Source organism: Culex quinquefasciatus, chromosome 1, assembly GCF_015732765.1.
Source record: "Culex quinquefasciatus strain JHB chromosome 1, VPISU_Cqui_1.0_pri_paternal, whole genome shotgun sequence".
Lineage (NCBI taxonomy): Eukaryota > Metazoa > Arthropoda > Insecta > Diptera > Culicidae > Culex > Culex quinquefasciatus.
The window spans coordinates 104,551,833-104,575,154 of NC_051861.1; the positions used below are offsets into that span (position 1 = coordinate 104,551,833).

A 23,322-nucleotide genomic window follows, 5' to 3' on the forward strand; every position below is an offset into this window, starting at 1 on the left:
AATATGAGACTGAAAAACGCAGCAGGAAGAAGACAAAGAAGTGGCCAGCTTACGTGCCGAAACGTTTCCAAATGGATGCTTCTTGGGCTAAATTTGAGATTAATTTAAAGAAAATTCTAATTTATTACTATTTTATATGACCTTCTGACGAATTTGGTGTTGATTTGAGGTGATTTTAAATTGAAAACCTAAACTTTCAACCCCAAAAGTGCTTGATTGGTGAAAAAACTACGCAATTGTTGCAATCAAGATATCACGAGGCATCGTTTTGTCAAAACCTGATCATTTGATGCCTATGATCATAGCAATCCGACTGTCGAAGGAACAATTTATATCGACGGCTGCTTTGGGTGTACGAACTATTTTTTACAATGATGCATTGTGGTGGTGGTTGCATAAAAATCAACTTTCTTCAATTTATCTTCAAAATGATCAAAATTAAACAGTTTAACTCAAAAAATACAACAAAAAAATGGAAATCTTAGCTATCTAGACCTACAATTACAAAAATTTCCAAATAATTGTACAATTTTTAACAAGACAATGTTAAGCTTGACATTTCAAAATATATGTTACCTATTTTGGACCTACAAAATTACCATTTAATTTCCCCGTAAAACAATGCATCAATTTGCGTTTCGGAAAAGTCTCGAAACAGCATAAATTTAATAATGCTACAGCAAAATTAGTCCGAAAAAAATTACGTTTCCGAGCAAATCGGCCAACAAAAACATCAGTTGGGACTGTGGCGACGTGCATTTGCGAGATTTACCACTACACGCACAAACTGCGGTGCCGCTTCGCTATATAACAATGCGATCTCACGCATACTAGCGCAGCAGCAGCGCTCTTTGCACGCACACCGTTACGTACAGCACGAGGTCGAGCAAAAAAACAGATCACACCAATACAGAGGAAAAGGAGCGATTTCCTGGTAGGGGATCGCGCTTCGTATCTTCGCTGTATATCTAACTTTGTGTACTGTTGTACTGTACCATGTAAGGGGCATGAACGGGAGACCTTGCGGAAATTCATGTTATACCTGCTGAATTGTGAAATTGAAGTTTTGCGTAGCGTTTTCCAAACGTTTTCTGGAGTTTTAACATGGTTTCGTTCTTTTTAATGGGTTTATGTAAAAGGGAATAGAATATCAGTAAAGACTATTGAATTCTCAAGAAGAAAAAAACAAACTCTCAATAAATGATTGTTAAATTATCAAAGTCAAAAAGTAATTATTTTGAGCGATAGAAATTTAGCATTTTAAATTCAAAAGTAAAATGTCAGCTAGGGTTTTATTTCAACAATAAATTGAAATAAAACACAAATTTTCAGTCGTCATAAAATGAACGGAAATCCAACAACAAACAACAGCTGATATTTATACGTAATCATCATAGTGGTGAGTTTTGTGCTGGTGATTTTGGTGTTCTTCGGTGGACAGTAAATGTGGTGAAAATTAGCTTCAATGCAAGATTGAATGCAATGCAACGGCCTGCTGAGTCTTCGCTGACAAGCAACTTTATGCTTAATTCTAGCTCTTCAATAACAAAGAAACTTCGATCAGAAAATGTATTTTTTTTTCTATACAACCTCGATAATCTTGAGATTATTGCAACAGGAGGCTATCAAGGCTGAACTGAAAATACCAAACAAATGTTTAATAACAAACACCCAAAGAGATGAACCTATTGAAATCCGGTGGGATCTAAACTCGTACCTCTGGATTGGTGGTCTGGAACGCTGACCCTTCGGCCATCAGTGGGTGAATTAATATTTTTTCTGAAGCCGTTGCTGTTATTTTCAAGCTAAAAAAGCGAAAATGTATCGCAATATTGACTTATACGCTCATGATTATTCGTAATATTGGCTTATATGCAAAAAACCGAAGATTTTCAGGGTAAAAAACTGTTTGGACAATGTAATTGGCTTGGGATGCTCAACGTTACTTTGAATAAAGCTCAACTTCTGGATTATTGTTCAGTACAATTCAGTCCTGAATGGACGCATGGTGGACACTTAAGACGAAAAATCGGAAAAGTCGAAAAAGTCTGGAACACAAAATTAAAATTTTTGAAAATTATTTTCATTCAAAAAGCTTTATAAAAGAGCTTAACATTTCTGAAAACTTTCAATTTTCAACGGTGCACTTAAACTAACTTTTTATCAAAACAATACAAGTTCAACAATGTTGGCTACACAGCAAAAAATTTCTGTGTAAAATCGCATGCAAAAGCATGCACATCAGCATGTAATATTGCATGAGAAAACGTGTACACAAAAAGCCTGTACCGAAGAAAAAAAATCAGGTCTGCTCACCCCAAAAATAACATCAATCCGACGAGAGTCATATTCAGATTACCAAGTCCGCGCCCCAATCCACTCGGCTATTTCACCGCTAACTCGACTTTTATGGAACAAACATTTTGAAATTCCTAACGAGTTTTACTAAGTCATTCCAAACTTAAGTACAACTTAAGATTTTCTTCATTTTTAAGTTAAAAACGATACTTAATCCACCTTTAGGTGGTTGGTGCCTTCCTCACATTCATAAAGTCAATACATTCAGTAAAAATAGCAACATTCCCTTAACATGTTTAACAAATCAATTTTATTACTGATTTCTTTTGATAGGGTTCGCAGACCTTCAATTTTTCTGGCTCATCGGCAAGGTCTGATTAAAAAAAACCTATCCAACGAAAGTTTACATGGAAGATTCAGACAATATTTTTATCACAACATCTCAGATCCGGCCTCCAGAAAGTATATAAATAACAATTAAGTGCCAATAACTTTTGATAGGGTTGTCAGATCCTTGATGTTTTATGCTCATTTGAAAGGTCTTTCAATTATCTAACTAACGATGGGTCGCATGATGGACCCGGACATAATTTTTACTGAAATATCTGAGATCCGGCCTCCAAAATGTGTATAAATAACACTTAAGTGCTGATAACTTTTGATAGGGTGGTCAGATCCTTGATGTTCTAGGCTCATTTGAAAGGTCTTTCAATTATCTAACTAACGATGGGTCGCATGATGGACCCGGACATAATTTTTACTGAAATATCTGAGATCCGACCTCCAAAAAGTGTATAAATACACTTAAGTGCTGATAACTTTTGATAGGGTGGTCAGATCCTTGATGTTCTAGGCTCATTTGAAAGGTCTTTCGATTATCTAACTAACGATGGGTCGCATGATGGACCCGGACATAATTTTTACTGAAATATCTGAGATCCGGCCTCCAAAAAGTGTATAAATAACACTTAAGTGCTGATAACTTTTGATAGGGTGGTCAGATCCTTGATGTTCTAGGCTCATTTGAAAGGTCTTTCGATTATCTAACAAACGACAGGTCGCGTGATGGACCCGGACACCATCTTCATTGAAATATCTGAGATCCGGCCTCCAAAAAGTGTATAAATAACACTTAAGTGCTAATAACTTTTGATAGGGTTGTCAAATCCTTGATGTTTTAGGCTCATTTGAAAGGTCTTTTGATTATCTAACTAACAATGGGTCGCATGATGGACCCGGACATAATTTTTACTGAAATATCTGAGATCCGGCCTCCAAAATGAAATGAAATTGGAGTGTTAACCCTGTAGACGGCGAAATGTCAAATTTGAACCACTCACAAAATTTGTAAAAAGCTTAAAAATCTGAAATTGATCGAAAATACATAAAAAGACATTGTACAATAAATTATGAATAGTTTAAATGAATTTTAAACATTTTTCATTGAACATATGAATTTTAGTCATTTTTTATCTTTTGTTGGTTGTCACATCAAGTCAAATAGAATCAATAACTATTTTTAACTTCTTATGTTTTAGGAAAATTACGATTAGGAGTTGTAAAATACTTTAAATAAAATTTTATGTTTTTTTAATTGAATAAAAAATCAAGTTTCCGAGATAAATTCAAAATAAAACAATAGTTTTTGAGATAATGTCTTTGAAATTTGTGACTCGAAAAAACCTAATATTTCTCATAATTAATCGTTTTTATAGGCTGTTTCTTAGCAGCCAGTAATCCGATGAACAAAGATCAAAAAAGACAACAGATGCACAATATTTTCTTTGTTAAATTTGTTTCCAAAGCTCACCTCTAAATTTTCTCAATTTTTACTAAAAACTTCGTAAAACTTCAAAATTTTTTTTTAATTGGTTGGACTTGCTTTTTGCATCCATTCATCTTGATTTGTTATTGTTTTTTTACGTTTGTCAGCTATTAGAGTGGGCCACAGCCCAGTTTTCGAGCCCCCAATTTAACAACGCCCAGCTACCAAACAAGTACTGTAGTTGCAAAAACAGGATATTTTCATGGTCAGTCAAACCTTTATCTAATGAGGTTTACCGAGTTGAATAAATACGACGAGTGCTGAAAAACTCGAGTTTTGCATCGAGTTCTATCATCATTAAACACCATAACTTTTCGCGTTTCCGAAAAAAACTCTTTGAATATTTTTTTAATGAAATAAACGTATTTCTCTAGCAAACCCGAGTCACCAGTAGAATTTGGTATTAGAATGTTGTTGCAACTCGCTGTCAATCTAGATTTTATCTAACCCTCTTTATTTATTTAATTTGGCAGAACCTCGTTCGATTAATGTACAACTCGTGCTCGAAAAATCACTATTTTGCAACATAAACTACTATTATAATTTTGTTTGTGGATTGTTTTTTCATGTTCAAAAAAAAAATACTAAAAATGGCAACACAAAAAACTAAAAATATTTGTTTCTTTTCCCTCAATGAACACGCTACCTTATGTTTCCACGTTCCTTTTGACACACACTGCAGTCAGTCAGTCAGTGACGAGTTGGCTATACACTCCCCGTACGGTATCAGTGTTGTTTTGGAACTAGCTGCAGCTCTCGCAGCAACAAGCCAAGTGGCAACGATGTCCCACCATCCGTCGCGAAAACCTCCGGTCCGGCCCAACAGGCGGGCGGCGGCCGCAGCCGCAGCCGCAAAAGCACCCGTCCCAACGGGTACGGACTGGAAGAAAATTGGATTCACCGGCGTCGGGCTGGTAATTTTGACGGCCGTGGCCGCCGTCGTCTACCAGGGCTATCTGGAAACCCGGGTCGTGACGCCGTACAGCCAGAAGAAGCTCGCGGCGGCCAGCTTCGACACGAAGATGCTGTGGGGAAGCTATCGGCCAGGTGAGTTTAAATTTTGATGTTGTTGGTTTGGATTTGCAAATTTGGAAAATGGAAAAAATATTTCATCGGAACCGGCGAGAGTTGACATTGCTGGCAAAAAAACACCTGTCAGCGTAGCATTGTTGTTTATGTTTACGGCAAATGTGCTCTTTCAAAGGGGCTATGAGCAAATTTCTTGAAAAAAAAGTTCAAGATGGTATGTCAGAGACATAACCGAAAGACATAGGACAAAACAATTTGAATGGAACAATTTTTGGATTGCTAGTGAAATCTGGAATAAGATTATTTTATTTTGTTTCATAGATTTGTCGGCAAAACTGTCATAAATGTTCTCCCAAGGTGAACCTTCCATGAGGGCACCGGCAACTCCAGGTTGTGGCCACTACGGTCGGAATGTCAATTTTCATGTACAGTATCAAAAACCATGAATTTTGATACCAATATTGCAACAACTCGTTCTGTAAATGTCCTCCCAGGCCCCGGGGGAACCTTCTTTGAGGGCAGCGGCCACTCCAGGTTATGGCCACCACTGTCGAAATGGCCATTATCATGTTCAGTATCAAAAAAGCATGAATTTTGATACCCATATTGCCACAACTCGTATGGTTCTGTAAATGTCCCCCCAGGCCCCGGAGGAACCTGTTTTGAGATCACCGGCCACTCCAGGTTGTGGCCACTAATGTCGAAATGGCCATTATTATGTTCAGTATCAAAAACCATGAATTTTGATACCCATATTGCCACAACTCGTATGGTTCTGTAAATGTCCCCCCAGGCCTCGGGGGAACCTTCTTTGAGGGCACCGGCTACTCCAGGTTGTGGCCACTACTGTCGAAATGGCCATTATTATGTTCAGTATCAAAAACCATGAATTTTGATACCCATATTGCCACAACTCGTATGGTTCTGTAAATGTCCCCCCAGGCCCCGAGGGAACCTTCTTTGAGGGCACCGGCCACTCCAGGTTGTGGCCACTACTGTCGAAATGGCCATTATTATGTTAAGTATCAAAAACCATGAATTTCGATACCCATATTGCCACAACTCTTATGGTTCTGTAAAAGTTCCCCCTGGCCCCGGGGGAATCTGCTTTGAGATCACCGGCCACTCCAGGTTGTGGCCACTACTGTCGAAATGGCCATTATTATGTTCAGTATCAAAAACCATGAATTTCGATACCCATATTGCCACAACTCTTATGGTTCTGTAAATGTCCCCCCAGGCCCCGAGGGAACCTTCTTTGAGGGCACCGGCCACTCCAGGTTTTGGCAACCACTGTCGAAATGGCCATTATCATGTTCAGTATCAAAAACCATGAATTTCGATACCCATATTGCCACAACTCTTATGGTTCTGTAAAAGTTCCCCCTGGCCCCGACGGAACCTGCTTTGAGATCACCGGCCACTCCAGGTTGTGGCCACTAATGTCGAAATGGCCATTATTATGTTCAGTATCAAAAACCATGAATTTTGATACCCATATTGCCACAACTCGTATGGTTCTGTAAATGTCCCCCCAGGCCTCGGGGGAACCTTCTTTGAGGGCACCGGCTACTCCAGGTTGTGGCCACTACTGTCGAAATGGCCATTATTATGTTCAGTATCAAAAACCATGAATTTTGATACCCATATTGCCACAACTCGTATGGTTCTGTAAATGTCCCCCCAGGCCCCGAGGTAACCTTCTTTGAGGGCACCGGCCACTCCAGGTTGTGGCCACTACTGTCGAAATGGCCATTATTATGTTAAGTATCAAAAACCATGAATTTCGATACCCATATTGCCACAACTCTTATGGTTCTGTAAAAGTTCCCCCTGGCCCCGGGGGAATCTGCTTTGAGATCACCGGCCACTCCAGGTTGTAGACACTCCTGTCGAAAGGGCCATTTTCATGTTCAGTATCAAAAACCATGAATGTTGATACCCATATTGCCAAAACTCGTATGGTTCTTTAAAAGTTCCCCCGGGCCCCGAGGGAACCTGCTTTGAGATCACCGGCCACTCTAGGTTGTGGCCACCACTGTCGAATTGGCCATTTTTTATGAGAACCGCCGCAGTGACTTCAACGCGGTCCGCTTCGCTCGAATTTCCTCCTTCTGCTGCCGGTGGTTCTTCCTTCTGGTTGCTGGTCCTCTTCTTTTCTTGGCCGCTGCCGCTGCTGCTGCTGCTGCTCCGCGCCGGCTCGACGTGCACAGTTCGAGTGCTCGTTCCAAAGTGACTTGCTTTTGCGAAATTTTCTGCTTAAATAGCGGCACAGCCGGAGAACGGCACAAAAGGGGCGCGGTCTCGAATGCATACGCTCGCTCTGATTGGTCATCTGTCCGATTTGTACTGAAAAATTACTCATTTTGATTGCATGTTTTAAGTGCTTTAACTATGTTTAGTCAGACTATCTATGTAGTTAAACGTTAGCTGAAGTCTTTCTCTTTCGATTGGTGGTCCAACCGTCTGGATTGATTCACAGGGAAAAAAGATATAAGCGTTCAAAATGTCCCCTTTTTAACGCTTAAAAGTGACGCTTTGGATCGAATTTCTGAACTGGCCCCCTAATATAGTAAGTAGAGACATAGTCCTATGTCAAAAAATGTTTATGGTCGACTGCACTGGATTACAAACAACTGAAACATTACTAAGAAACATTAATATGAGGTTAGTAATAAGGTCAAATTAAATCATATTCTAGGATGAGGAACAGCATCTAATTCCATCGTGCCTCTTATGTTGACATATCTGCACTTAAACATTCAATTACAGCTTATAATCAGCGTTTTCAACTGTAATCGAGTGATAAAGAGCTAGGAATAGGAAAGAGCATCATTCTATGAAATGTTTTACAAAATAAGTTGTTTAAATGGTGAAAACCAGTAAATTAAATGGAGATAAGAGCTTACGGCCCCGTTTCACTTAACATGGTAATTATTTTTGTATGTATGATGATGATGATTTTGTATTATTTGACGTTTGCGGAGGGTACCAAAAAAAGGTAAACAAATCACTTCGTCCATCAGCCAATAGGCCTTAGAGTTTTACATCACTTCCGGCATTGTTCTGTGGATTATTATTATTTTTTTTTGTTATATTGACCAAAAACTAACATCCACAACATCTGATAAAAATTGACTATATTTTCCTACACCTGAAAGTTAAAAATATGAAAAATCTGGATCTTTTGCAACCAGAAGCATCAAATTTGATCAATTCTATCAAAAGTAATAAAATTAAAAAAAAATAGAGTGAAAAAGACTACCCGAGCGTTTGAGTGTTAATAACTCTTTCTATAAATAACAGAGAAATTTGCCTGAAAATAACCAATACTTGAATTGTTATTACAACACAAAAACAACAAAATCACTAAAAATGTAATTGAATTTTATTGACAAACTTTGCCCAATAACAAACATTTTCATTAAGGTTGTTAATGATAAAATGACCGAGGCTCGATATGAGAAGAAGCTCGATGGTTCTATCGTTATCGTTGGGACGACAACGATAATCTATCGTATATCGTGTACAAATACTCAAAACTGTTCACAAAATACCGTATTTTTTTTGAAGTACTCAAATATTCAAAATTTGCAATATGGTTATCAAACAAAGCGAAATTTGTTTTGCATTTTTACATTATTAGAGATTATTAATATTTTTTTTAATGTTTTCAAAAAATACAGTATTTTTTCGAAATACTATTCTTTTTAAATTTGCAATGTGGGTATCAAACGGAGCGAAATTTTGTATGCATTTCACTTTATCGGAGTTTTTGTTTTGTAAAAAATTAAAACTTCCACAAAATATCTTATCTTTCGAAAAAAAACTGAAATTTACATAATTCGCAATATGGATATCGAAAGAAGCGAAATTTTGTAAGAATAAATAAAACACCAAAGTTTTTACAAAAAAATACGATATTTTTTTTTGAAAGTATTCAAAATTTCCATTACAGTAGTTGTTCGGTAACTGGGGGTTGTTTAACTGGGCTGCTTTTTAACTGGGCTACTTTATAACTGGGCCGTAGCCCAGTTAAAAAGTAGACAAACGTCAAAAAGCCAAAACAAACCGAAACGACCGAGGGGTTAATGAATGCAAAAATCATGTTCAATAAATAAAAAAAAAATTTCAAACTTATATGTAATTCCAAGTCACAATTAAAGAATAATGAAAAGTGAACACAGTAAATAAATTTGCGTAACTTTTATTTTTATATTTCATCAAGAAAATATTATGCATCCGTGGTCCCATCGTTATTTTTCGTTCAGCCCAGTTAGCGAGCAGCATTCGGTGACTGGGCTACGTTCTCAGCCCAGTTACCGAACAAGTACTGTATTTGAAATATGGGTACCAAACGAAGCAAAATTCTATATAAAGCATACACAATTTGAATGTATGTATAAAGCATGCAAAATTTGGTTTCGTTTGGGTTTGCATATTTTGAAAATTTTAGTATTTTCGAAAAATACGGTACCTTGTAAAAATTTTGGTATTTCCGAAAAAAAAATCTAATCAATTGAAAAATCATGCAAAATTTCGCTTCGTTTGATACCCATATATTAATTTTTTAAAACTTTAGTATTGAAAAAATACGGTATTTTGTGATAATTTTATTTTTTCCAAAAACCAAACTTAAATAAATTTAAAAAAATATATATTCTTAGAAACACAGGCAAGGGCGACACCAAATTTTCCTAAAATACCGTATCTTTTCGAAAATACTCAAATTTTCAAATTTTAATATTTTCGGTATTTCGTGAAATTCAGTATTTCATTATTTTCGTTATTTCTGTAAGTTTTTTTTTATAGTTTTTTCTTACTCTTGCTAGTGCCTTAGTTAAAGAAATAATTGTTCCTAAATGGATTATGATGCAACACACAGCTGTAAGGAACTCCAAAACTCTGTTATGCACTTCAAAATAACTCATTGTATCTTGATTATTCACCAATAAAACCAAATTGAATTGAATTATTTTCGTTATTCCTACCTGCCCGGGACAAATTCTCTCAAACGCTCATCCAAAGTGCGTTGGTTCAAATCTCAAAAGACGCGTCAAGTTTTTTTTGTGTTGAAATTCACACATTTTTAAGAGAATAAATAACAAAAGATTGACCTAATGATTTTTTTTTTCATTTAAAAGCATTTTAGGTGCAAACTACAAATTCCAACGTTTAACTTTTTTTTATTTTGAAGAAAAACATTTAACTTAGATTGGGTCCTAAAATTAAGCCAAAAGTTTAGGATATATTGTTTAAAACGATAAAGCGTACAACAATAAAGGAATTAAAATGGATTTTTAATTCAATTTTAAAAAATTAACTTCGTGGTCCTTCTTGACAGAAAAGGTCCTACTTGACAGTTCTTTTCAAGGGGACCATAGTTGATCCATCGTAAAATGTTGCCTTGTCTTTTATAAGTAAAATATTTTTGCCCAACCTTGCAGGAATCTACTTCGGCTTGAGCACGCGCGAGGAACACCCACTCGCGACCGGCCTCATGTGGTACTTCCCGAAGGAGCTGCGCCAGCTGTCCGACATCCGGCACCTATGCGAAATCGGCGACAACCTCAAGCAGTACGGCTGGACCGCGCACGACGGGCGCAACTTTGGCGTTCAGCACATCCAGGACGGCCCGGTCCTGCTGGAGACCTCGTTCGTCAAGGACGTCCACAACAACGCCCCCAGCTGGACGGCCAAGGTGGACGTTAGGAACGGGGCTGGTGCTTCTACGCGGAGTTCGCGCGACACAATCTCGCTGCTGTGGTACGTCGCGTTCGAATCGGATGACGATGGGTTTATTGGGTTGAGTCAGGGAGGGGAGAAGTTGCCAACGATCAGCGCGTTTTCACCGACGGCTGGGCAGCTGAGTGTGAAGTTCTCACAGGGTGGCGAGGGGGTTCAGGAGGTTACGTCGGTTTGTGTTGAGGCACGGGGGTTCAACACGCTGAAGGAAACGATCGTGGAGCATTTGAAGGTTCACCGGGAAGGGGAGTCGATGTCGTACTACTTGTTGGATAAGGAGAGTCGAATGAATTGTAGCTTGGTGGCGGTTTTGGTCACCGTACGGACGCCTACGACGCTGTTGATCCACATGAACAGTGGGTACGATGCGGACAGTGAGATTTTGACGGAGAAAGAGTACGATCAGAGTCTTGAACGGCACGTGAAGAAGTTTAGCCGGAGGTTTAGCAATACCTTCAAGTTGCAGGAGAAGGGTTTCAATGCCAGTCAGGTTGGATTTGCTGAGGCGGCTTTGAGTAACATGGTTGGAGGAATTGGTTACTTCTACGGTGCATCGAAGGTCAAGGGAGAGCACAACGAGAATCCCATCAACTACTGGAAGGCTCCCCTGTACACGGCCGTACCGTCGAGGTCGTTCTTCCCGCGAGGTTTCCTATGGGATGAAGGCTTCCACGGCCTGTTGATATCAAGTTGGGACATCGATATCGCGTTGGATATCATGACCCACTGGTTGGACCTGATGAATGTTGATGGATGGATTCCGCGCGAGCAGATCTTGGGCAGTGAAGCTCTGGCTAAGGTTCCGGCTGAGTTCGTCGTGCAGCACAACAAGAACGCCAATCCGCCTACGATGTTCCTGGAACTTCGCTACCTGTTGAACAACTACCAAGCCGAGCTGCTGCAACCTGGTCGCAACAAGATCTTGAACTCACTTTTGCCTCGACTCCAAGCCTGGCACTCCTGGTTCAACACCACCCAGCTTGGAACCTTGTCCGGAAGCTACCAGTGGAAGGGACGAACGGTCACCCCTCAAGAGATCAACCCCAAAACGCTTACTTCTGGTTTGGACGACTTCCCCCGAGCATCGCACCCGGACGGCCAGGAACGCCACGTTGACCTGCTCTGCTGGATGGCCCTGGCGTCGCAAACCATCGCCGATCTCCAGCGCTTCCTAGGCAAGGACGACACCAAATACCGCGCCGCGTACGAATACCTTTCCGACACGAACCTCCTCGACAGTCTGCACCTCTCAACCACCACCAACACCTACGCCGATTACGGTCTCCACACCGACAAGGTCACCCTCAAGCGATACCAGTTCCAGCAGGAGGAAAAAATGCTCCGCGAAGTCCTAGATCAACCCAAGTACCGCTACGTCGACTCCGTCTTCGGCTACGTCAACCTGTTCCCCTTCCTGACGAAGCTCCTCCCCCCAAACGCATCTTCCCTTAAAACAACCCTCGAAAACATCCACAACCCCGAGCTCCTGTGGTCCCCGTACGGCGTTCGATCACTCTCCAAGCGATCGCTACTCTACATGAAGCACAACACCCAGCACGATCCGCCCTATTGGCGGGGTCAGATCTGGATCAACATCAACTACCTGATCCTGGGGGCGCTCGATCACTACGGCAAGCTCGAGGGACCGCACCGGGAGTTGGCCCAGCGGATGTACGGCGAACTGCGGACGAATCTGGTGACGAATTTGTACAAGCAGTACCAACGGACCGGGTACGTCTGGGAGAACTACAACGACAGCACCGGCGAGGGACGGGGCTGTTATCCGTTCACCGGGTGGAGTGCGCTCGTTGTTATGATTATGGCGGAAATATATTGATGGAAAGTGTGAAGATGTTGTTTAATTTTTTAATATCACCTGTTCCAGCACATTTCACAGCATCGTAGCTGGGATGGCACATCGGCGAGTATTAAGGAGGTATTACACTTTATCAAATTTTGCTTTGAAACAAACACCTTTTGTGTTTGACAGTTTGACAGATGTTAAACCAGTAGGTAAACTGTGAAAAAAGGCTTTCTCAAATTTCCTACCACAAATAAACATTATTAAACCGATCTGTTAAACATAACTCATCTACACAGCGCGCTTTGATTTAATATCAAACAAACATCTTCTGCGACCGTTGCCTGTCACACTAAATAAGAAAACGCGAAAATCCACCGCGAATGACACATTAAATCAACTGCACTCGCCCCCCGAAAACAGACCAAAAAAAAAAAAAGAAGCTCAAAACAGATCCCGCCAAAAATTATAAATGTAATACATATCGTTTTCGGTCACTAGCAGCTGGCGCTCGCCGCATCTTCGGAACTGATTTTCGACCAATGACCGACCGACGCGATGTTAATTAACGGGTTCCTCAGAGCAGTTCTCTAGGATTTCGGTCATTCGATTTTTTTTGTATTTTTTAATCCGACTGAAACTTTTTTGGTGCCTTCGGTATGCCCAAAGAAGCCATTTTGCATCATTAGTTTGTCCATATAATTTTCCATACAAATTCGGCAGCTGTCCATACAAAAATGATGTATGAAAATTCAAAAATCTGTATCTTTTGAAGGAATTTTTGATCGATTTGGTGTCTTCGGCAAAGTTGTGGTATGGATACGGACTACACTGGAAAAAATAATACACGGTAAAAAATTTGGTGATTTTATTTAACTTTATTTACAAAACACTATTTTTAATTTTTTTTTTTTTTGATATGTTTTAAAAGGCATAAAATGCCAACTCTTTCAGGTTGTGCAAAAATCACTGACCGAGTTATGAATTTTTAATCAATACTGATTTTTCAAAAATCGTTTTGGTCGTAAAATTTTCAACTTCATTTTCGATGTAAAATCAAATTTGCAATCAAAAGTACTTTCCTGAAATTTTGATAAAGTGCACCGTTTTCTTATAGCCATATTTAAGTGATTTTGAAAATAGTCGCAGTTTTCATTTTGCACATGTTTGCCCAGTTTTGAAAAAATATTTTTGAAAAGCTGAGAAAATTCTCTATATTTTGCTTATTTGGACTTTGTTGATACGACCTTTAGTTGCTGAGATATTGCAATGCAAAGGTTTAAAAACAGGAAAATTGATGTTTTCTAAGTTTCACCCAAACAACCCACATTTTCTATCGTCAATATCTCAGCAACTAATGGTCCGATTTTCAATGTTAATATATGAAACATTTGTGAAATTTTCGATCGAAAAAATTTTTGGAATTTTCAAATCAAGACTAACATTTCACAAAGGCCAAACATTCAATATTACGCCCTTTTAAAATGTTTGTCTTGATTTTTCCAAAAATATTTTTTCGAAAAGATCGGAAAATTTCACAATTGTTTCATATATTAACATTGAAAATCGGACCATTAGTTGCTGAGATATTGACGATAGAAAATGGTGGGTTGTTTGGGTAAAACTTAGAAAACATCAATTTTCCTGTTTTTAAACCTTTGCATTTCAATATCTCAGCAACTAAAGGTCGTATCAACATAGTCCGAATAAGCAAAATATAGAGAATTTTCTCAGCTTTTCAAAAATATTTTTTTCAAAACTGGGCAAACATGTGCACTAATTTAAAAAAATGAAAAACTGCGACTATTTTCAAAAAGTCACTTAAATATGGCTATAACTTGAAAACGGTGCACTTTATCAAAATTTTAGTAAAGTACTTTTTGATTGCAAATTTGATTTTACATCGAAAAATGAAGTTGAAAATTTTACGACCAAAATTTCGATTTTTGAAAAATCAGTATTGATTAAAAAATTCATAACTCGGTCAGTGATTTTTGCACAACCTGGAAATTTCTGAAAAGTTGGCATTTTATGTCTTCTAAAACATATCAAAAATAAAAAAATTAAAAATAGTGTTTTTTGTAAATCAAGTTTTAGTGATAAAAGTTAAATAAAAAATCACCAAATTTTTTACCGTGTATTATTTTTTCCAGTGTAGTCCGTATCCATACCTACAACTTTGCCGAAGACACCAAATCGATCAAAAATTCCTTCAAAAGATACAGATTTTTGAATTTTCATACATCATTTTTGTATGGACAGCTGCCGAATTTGTATGGAAAATTATATGGACAAACTAATGATGCAAAATGGCTTCTTTGGGCATACCGAAGGCACCAAAAAAGTTTCAGCCGGATTAAAAAATACAAAAATTAAAATTGAAGAAAAAAGACCGATTTCGTAGAGAATTGCTCCTCACTTACCTGGGGCCACCTCGTCGTCGCCCGGTTTGAGTTTGGGTGTCGCACCGCGGATTAAGACATGGCATAATTCATCAGAAATTTCTGCGAAAAAAAAAGTGAGAAGGAGAAAACAGAACGATGAAAGTGATGATTTATCTGGGCGGTGTGTCACTGCAGAAGGAATTCTCAAGGGAAAAGAGAGTTGCTGAATCATCTGTTATTCAGATTTCATCAACAAAAAAAAAGTTAGTATTTTTTTAAAGGTCCGATTAACATCCAAAAAGCAAAAAAAAAATATAATAAAATAACTTTTTTGGAACTTTTCAAACAAAAAACTCCAGGATTGTAAAATAAGGTAAAGATACCTAATACTTCTTGATTTTCAATTTGAAAAACCAGACGTTGGCATTCATTTGGACTCATTTAAAAATAGTTCCAGATTGCAAGTGTAAGATTTCAGTATCAACGACTCAAAATTTTGTATATTATTTCACTTCTTTAGACTTTTTATTATACATTTTCACAAAAAAATGTATTTAAAATACCTGTTTTTTTTTTAATTCGCAGTATCCAAACGAAGATTGTCAATACATAAGGTGCTTTTTACAAAGTAGTATAGTATTTTTGATAAATACTTTAAATATTTTCAAAATAAAAGGTAATTTATAAAAAAATATGTTCGAAAAAAAATGTGGTAAATCGTGAAAATTATATTATTTGGAAAACAAAATTTCATTATTTAAAAGACTTTTTGTGAAAACGAAAGAATTTAAAAGAATACCGTTTTTACGAAAATTTTATTTCAAGAATTTAAAAAGCGTTTTTTTTTCAGCCAATTAAACGTTATTTGTAAAAATTTAAGTATGTTAAACTAAAAAATCAAGTGAAGTTATAACAAAATCAAAATCTCACCACGTTAGTACCCATATTGCATATTATGAAATTTTGAGTATTTTCCGAAAAATGTATATGTATTTGTAAATAAAAGTGTGTGTTTTGAAAAAATATGATATTTTGTGAAAATTTTAATATTTTTTTTTAATATTGTATTTTGTGAAAATTTCAGTATTTTTAAAAATGAGAAAATTGCAGTATTTAAAAAAAATTGTTGATATTTTGCACTAAAAACAAACATGGAGTGATTTTTTCAGCAGTGTAAATATTACTATTTCTAAAAATATTGATTTTGTGAAAATTTAGGTATTTTACATTAATCATTCTGATGAAGTTAAGATATAAACACAATTTGCGTCATTTTAAACCCATTATTATGAAATTTTAAGTATTTTCTAAAATACGGATTTTTTACAAAAAGAAAGTGTTTTTAACACTGGAACGCCCAACGCATGTCCAACTTACACGGACGCCCAAGCCTCTCAAAAAAAATGGAACGGTAACTTCAACTCGCTGGTTCTCGGGGATTACTCAACCAATCAGGACGATTCTTGTTTTCAGGGATTTGTAAGAATGTCTAGATGATCCTAAAATTTTGCAGATCTTGATTTGAACAAATCTGTAATTTCTGCGACCGAAAACATCGTTCCACCTTTTTTAAAACAACTGCCTCCGCGGAATTTTTGGCGAATTTTTTTTTACACGCGAAAAAAAAGTTGGAACGATGTTTTTGATCACAAAAGTTACAGATTTGATCAAATTAAGTTCTGCAAAGTTCTAGAATCATCTTGACATCCTAACAATTCACTGGAAAGAAGAATCATCTTGATTGATTCAGTTGTGCCCGAGAACCATTGAGTTGAAGTTACCGTTCCAACTTTTTTTGAGCCTTGGGCGTTGGAATGTTAAAACACATGCTTTATGTTAATTATTTTTGTTTTTTTTAAATGCGGTATTTTATGGAAATTTTAGAATAAAAAAAATCTAAGTATTTTTCACATACAGTGTTTAGTAAAAATATTAGCCTAATCGATAAATACAGCTTTTTAGAAAACTTTATTTTTCAAAAAAAAAGGTTATAGTTTTAGTATTTTTCAGAAAATACGCAATTTTATACTTTTTTTAAACATTATGCATTTTTTCGATCTTTTCGAAAACAATATATTCCAAAATTTCAAATCAAGACTTCTGTTTTTAAACCTTTGCATGGCAATATCTCAGCAACTAAGGGTCGTATCAACAAAGTTCAAAAAAGCAAAACATAGAGAATTTTTTCAGCTTTTCAAAAATATTTTTTTCAAAGGTGGGCAAACATGGGCACTAATTTTAAAAAATTGAATAATTGCGACTATTTTGAAAAAAAAAGTTACCTAAAGATGGCTATAACTTGAAAACGATGCCCTTTATAAAAATTTCACTAAAATAATTTTTGATTTTGATTCAATATTTCAATTTTTTGAAAAAATCAGTATTGATCGAAATCGTAACTCGGTCAAAGATTTTTTGCTCATTCTGGAAATTTCTGAAAAGTTGGCATTTGATGTCCTCTAAAACATATCAATAAATAAAAAAATAAAAATAATGTTTTATTGCAAATCAATTTTAGTGACCAAAAGTGAAAATAAAAATCACCAAATTTGTTTTACCGTGTAACATTTTTTCAGTGTAGTCCATATCCATACCTACAACATTGCCAAAGACACCAAATCGATCAAAAAATTCCTTCCAATCACATATCACATATCTTATTTGTATGGATAGCTGCCAAATTTATATGGAAAATTATATGGGCAAACTAATGATGCAAAATGGCTTCTTTGGGCATACCGAAGGCACCAAAAAAGTTTTAGCCGGATAAAAAAAAAAAACAAAAAATAAAATTAAAGAAAAAATACCGATTCTGTACAGAACTTCTTATTTTTTATCGTTGAATTTTACTTTAATTATGGGAAAATCTTGGCCAATTTTCTAGAATCCAATGTATTTTTTTTATTTTGATTAATATTGGAAAATTTTGACCAATTTTATCATGTTGATTTTTGAATTTTGAAATATTGATTTGTACTAAAATTTTCTAAATGTGCAAAACGAAATAGTTTATTATTTTTTATATTGCTAGAGCTTTTTGTACAGCTTTAAAAACATGTATGTAATTTTAAATTTGAACCAAGTGACAGTTCCTCCCTTTTGAATTCGACGTTGTAAAACAAACTAAAAAGTGTCAAACGAAAAAGTAACCAACCACCAATTTTGATAGAACTTTTCCAGTTATTTCCACCTGCTCGGGTTCAGCTTTTGGCCGCAATTTTCAAGTCAAGTTGTCAAAAAACGCTGGGAAATTTAAAAAAAACGACAATTTTCTTTTTTTGCCAGAGAATTCTTCCGCGCCCAATGTCTGCCAGAGAGGCGTTAACATTCTGCGAAGACAGGAATTTGGGGGGACGCGTAAATTACTTCAACGCATCCACACACTCTACATACCTTCACCGGTGGAAGTGCATTTGTGACGGTGAGCCCGATGCTCCGGAGACCCACGATGGGCGGGAAGTCGGTCGTGTACAGACGCTGGAGACCGTGCGTGGTCAGCAGGACGGGAACGTTGTGTTTGAGGCGTTCCTGCTCGTATTTCACTAGTTGGGACAGATTGTTGAGTCCGAGGCCGCTGTAGTTGGCTTCCGCTAGGATGTCCGCCAGACACTGGACGTCGCCGAAGCCCAGGTTGACGCCCTGTCCGGCGAGGGGGTGCACGCGGTGGGCGGCGTCACTGTGGGAGATTCTTGTTGTAGAAGATTTTTTTGAGAGTTACGTTAGAGTTCTTACCCTATCAAACAGACGCCCTGACCAACATAAGTACTGGTATGACCTAGCCCTAGCGGGAACGCAGCTCTGGACTTTTCCACGACTCCCTCAACTTTCGGAGCCGGTTCCAGCCGTTGTCCGGTTGCAGACGAAATCAGCGAGTTTACATTTTTCATGACATCGTCAACCACGCCGTTTCGTGGATAGGGTTTGGTCTAAAAAAAGTAAAAATTGTAAAAATTCCCAACTATACATAACCTTAATCCCCCTTACAAAAGCCTCGTTGACCGCGGCGGCAAAATCCCCATCGTCCAGCTGAAGCAGTCGCTTAGCTTCCGGCACCGTGGTGGACCATACGAGCGAGCTCATGTCATCGGCCAGGGGCAGCAAGGCGATCGGGCCCGTCGGGAGGAAGCGCTGCCAGGCGGTAACGTTGTTTCCACCGGCGGTGCCAAGTTTCAGCGTCGCAACGACGCCCATCTGATCGTACGCGAGCGTAAAGTTGTCCACGCCCATCGTGCGGCGGACGAGCGAGTTGTACCCGTCGGCACCGATCTGGAAGGGGGGAACAAGATGAAGAAAATATTAGTTTACATTTTTTAGGTTCAATATACATGGAAAATAAAAATGGAAAATAGATGCATTTTGATTGCAATTTTTTTTTAGATTTGTTTTTAATCCTAAAGAATCCTTTGAAAAATTACTGGAATTAGATGGATTATGTTCGTATTTTTGTCTATTTCTCACGAAATTCTCTTAGAAGTAAATATTTTCCTTCAAAATTTGACCAACAACCAATAGTTTTTTCAAGCAAAAAGTACACACGAATTACCCCAAACCTGACACTTATTTGAGCGCCAAACGCTAAATTTATGTATTTCAGTGAAAAGCGAAGTTTATTGCAAAAAGTTGGCATTCACGCCTATGATGATGTTATTGCAAAAATGCCAAATAACCGTCATTGAAAAAGGTTACCTTCGCATGAAAAATTGTATGGAAATTGTACTTGGCTTGGATTAGGGGAAGGTGGGGCAAGACGACCATATGGGGCAAGAGGAACAATTGCTCGTAAGGCAGTAATTTTTACAATTTTGATTATTTCCAGTATGAGGAATTGTTTGCTAGCAATGCAATTAGCTGATTCTACTACCACATAACCGTCAAAACGACGTAAACGCCACGGGGCATAAGATTTAATGATTTTTTTCAAAACCTTTGTTTACATATAATATTTGGAAAGTACAAAATAAGGGGTTCGTTTTAAGGCTCATTTTATCAAAATGCTATTTTTCCTAGATCAGTAGTGTCCCTACCAATGACATGCACCTATTACGAAGTATGATTTAACTTTTGGTTATTTTTGTTGAGAGCTTTTAAAAAATCTTGTTCAGGTGGGGCAAGTGTACCATATGGATTTTTAGCATGGAAAAAAATACGAATTGCTGCAACAACATATTTAATTGGGAAATAAATACTTGATAGTACTTAAAAATTAATAAACAATTGTTAAAAAAAAATGTCCATACAAAAAAAAAGTGATATTATGAAAATTTACTATTTATCATCTAAGTAATATTTTTTTCGTAAAAACGATAAAAAATAATATTATTATTTAATCTAAAAATGGAAGAAACCTTTCAAATACATTCTAATCTGATGTATCTAAGTGATAACAGTTCAATTGTTAGCAAATTAACGTGTTTTTTTCATGCAATGTTCATCTTGCCCCAACGGGTTGTTCGTCTTGCCCCACTAGTTGAGTAGAACGTACGGAAAATCAAAAATTTTAAAAACATTTTTTTACATTAAAAACTGGATTTTTTAAAAACTGTTTCTTACAAAGTCTTAGTCAAGACCTAGAAAAAGATGATTATAATAAAATCCGACAGATTTTTTAACTTTTTAATGGGTTATAACGAGCATTTCCTTAGCTTGTTACACTTGCCCCACTTTCCCCTACTCGAGTTTCCGTCGAATCAAGTTCATATCTAGAATTTAGGCTCAGTACATCCATACAAATCAGCTCAAATTTGAACAACTCTAATCATCAAACAAATCTAATTTTATCATTTATGTCAAAGAAAATTATGGAACAAAATCGATTGTTGAAAAGGAATAAATTTATGAATACAATTTGTTTTTCAAAAAAAGATAAAGGAGCTATCTTATCCTTCTAAAACAAAATCGATGTTTTTTTTTCAGCTAAATCATAGATTATGATCAGAAGGACTGATAAAAAATATCTTGTTATTTATTTATTATTTTGATTTTTATTAACACAAGATAAAACTTTCGTGAAGCTTCCTTTTTTCAAAAAGAAATATTTTCAATTTGAAATTTTGATTAATTGTTTATTTGAATTTATTTGAAGCCATTTTTTCTGGATAAACCATCATAACTTATTTTTTTCTAAATACACTAAATTTTCAAATATTCGTTTGCATAGCTACAATATTTGTTTGGAGACGAGTGATGCTTTGGATATTAAGAACGGAAGGACTTTGATGCGTTAATACAGGGGTGCCCAACCTTTTGGCCCTGCGGGCCAGATCAGATTTTTTTGAAGCAGTGGCGGGCCGGAATTAATATTTGATAAAAGTTGAAAAAGTAAACATATTTTTTTTTCAATTTTCTTATGATTGAGTTTTTTTAAAGCAAATACTTAAAAGAACTAGTGTTGCAAATATGATTCATATATCTTGATTTTAAAAATGAAAAATAAACAACATTCAAAAATTTGTTTATTTGACTTATTTTAATTTTGCTTGTTTAAAATTGTAAAAATATTGTTTTTGACGATTGCAATTAAATACCTTGATATATTTTTTTATAAAAAAAAAAACATTAAAATTTCAATGATCATTGCAAGTTTTTGATGTTTTTAAAAATATTTCCAGCGATCTATTTTCAGTATCAATAATTTGATTTTTAGGCTTTTAAAAAAAAGTTTATTTGACTTATTTTAATTTTTGCTTGTTTAAAATTGTATAGATATTGTTTTTTAACGATTGCAATTATAAAAAAACATTCAAATTTCAATAATCGTTGCAAGTTTTTGATACATTTTTCAATATTTTAAAAATATTTCCAGCGATCTATTTTCAGTATGAATAATTTGATTTTTAAGCTTTTTTAGAAAAAAAAACTTTATCACTAAAAAGTTGTTCTGGAAAAATACATTAGTTTTGCTTACTTATTTATTTAAAAAAAAGAAAATAGAAAAAAACTTCAAATTGAAGTAAAAACAGTCAAAACTGAAAGAAATAACATTTAGTCATTTTTTTTGGTAAATTTTAAGATAAAATCGAAGTTTTTTCATAAATTTCACAATTTCACGAAATGGATATTTTTGTTTTCCTGCACATTTTTTTCAGTTTAATAATATCAATATAAAAATTATAAGAATTAAATTCAAACATGAAGAATGTTCTTGCAATATGTTTAAATTTGATCTCAAGCTTATTTTTTTTAATTCAGACAATAATTTAATTTATTTAATACTTCACGAACAGCCTTAAGGGTCTTATGGATCGATTTTTTTTTTATTTAAAAAACAGTATCTAATCACAAAGTTAGTTTGAGTGTAACAACATTATTTTAAACTTTTAGCATTTTTAAATGACATTGAAAACATCGTTTTTATAAAAAATAAAAATGGTTTTAAAAAGTTGGTAGATTTTTACGCAAAAATTTTTGTATTCAGCAATTCCCCACGAAAACAGCATGGTTCGAAAAAAAAGTTCTCCGATCGGGCTCAAAATTTTTCTGGGGGTTCCTTGGGCGAAATAATAAAACCCGTATTTTTTCGTTTGGCCATTAGGGTGACCTACGCCGTGTTAGGGTTGTCCGAAAAATGGCAATGGCAAAAAACCACTTTTTTCAAAAAATCATATCTCCGCGCCATTTCATCCGATTTTAGCTGTCTTAGACGCAAAAGAATGGTAATTAGTTTGGCTTTTTAGGAAAAATAGCAAGAAGTTTCAAAAATCTAGCTTAACATTTGAAAAGGTCGTATGAAAACTTAAAATGCTGTTTTGAAGGTCTCGGGACCAAAGAGTCTATGTCTGAAAATATTTTTATCGGATTCCTCGAAAAATTTCACATAACATATCAAAAAATGGTGAAGTTTGTTTTCGATACTCTGAGATACGATTTTTTGAAGATAAAAACTGGGTTTTTCGACGCGCCAAATGGGAAAATGACGAAAACGGGAAAAAATCGACTTTTTTCACTAAAACTGCGATAAATTTAAAATTTCAGCGATGACCTATACATGTAAGGGTACCAAAAGTTGCGTATTTCAATTACGAAAATTTAAGATTTAAGAAGTTAAGATAAGATTTAAGGTGTTCAAATTTTCGTCAAAATTACCATCGCTAAGGTTGCTAATAGAGTTCCCGAGAAAAAAAAACATATTTATATTAAGTTGACTCAATTCATGAGCTTTTTAACAAAATACATTGAAATTTTAGGTAAAATTGTTGAAAAGTCACAATTTTGCCTGAAATTTGTTAAACCTATTTTTGTTT

General features: G+C 36.0%; 2 protein-coding genes across 3 annotated transcripts in view; one reads left to right on the top strand and one right to left on the bottom strand.

Moving 5' to 3' along the window:
• The first annotated feature begins 4,802 nt into the window (after positions 1-4,802).
• LOC6054811 (mannosyl-oligosaccharide glucosidase GCS1) lies at positions 4,803-12,747 on the top strand. Its single transcript, XM_001870959.2, has 2 exons — positions 4,803-5,170; positions 10,600-12,747. Exons 1-2 carry the CDS (start codon positions 4,906-4,908, stop codon positions 12,732-12,734), a joined length of 2,400 nt encoding a protein of 799 aa, XP_001870994.1. The 5' UTR covers positions 4,803-4,905; the 3' UTR covers positions 12,735-12,747.
• A 223-nt stretch (positions 12,748-12,970) lies between these two features.
• The window catches only part of LOC6054812 (ubiquinone biosynthesis monooxygenase COQ6, mitochondrial), a 40,279-nt gene continuing 29,927 nt past the window's right edge, over positions 12,971-23,322 (bottom strand). Inside the window, exons 3-7 of one of the 2 annotated variants that reach the window (XR_005279128.1) lie at positions 19,067-19,348; positions 18,815-19,008; positions 18,476-18,758; positions 15,113-15,202; positions 12,971-13,274 (exon numbers count right to left, since the gene is read on the bottom strand). Coding sequence is in view for 1 of the 2 variants with exons in the window: in XM_038267104.1 (XP_038123032.1) it covers positions 15,173-15,202; positions 18,476-18,758; positions 18,815-19,008; positions 19,067-19,348 (789 nt within the window). In the remaining variant the exon portion in view is untranslated. Of the gene's footprint in view, positions 13,275-15,076; positions 15,203-18,475; positions 18,759-18,814; positions 19,009-19,066; positions 19,349-23,322 lie in introns of those variants that run through there. The other variant, XM_038267104.1, reaches the window with a different exon arrangement.

Bases quoted from the DNA above. Each gene is read 5' to 3' on its own strand.
- LOC6054811 (XM_001870959.2), top strand. From the start codon at position 4,906: ATGTCCCACCATCCGTCGCGAAAACCTCCGGTCCGGCCCAACAGGCGG. The intron at 5,171-10,599 runs GTGAGTTTAAAT...CCAACCTTGCAG, and splicing joins GTGGGGAAGCTATCGGCCAG to GAATCTACTTCGGCTTGAGC.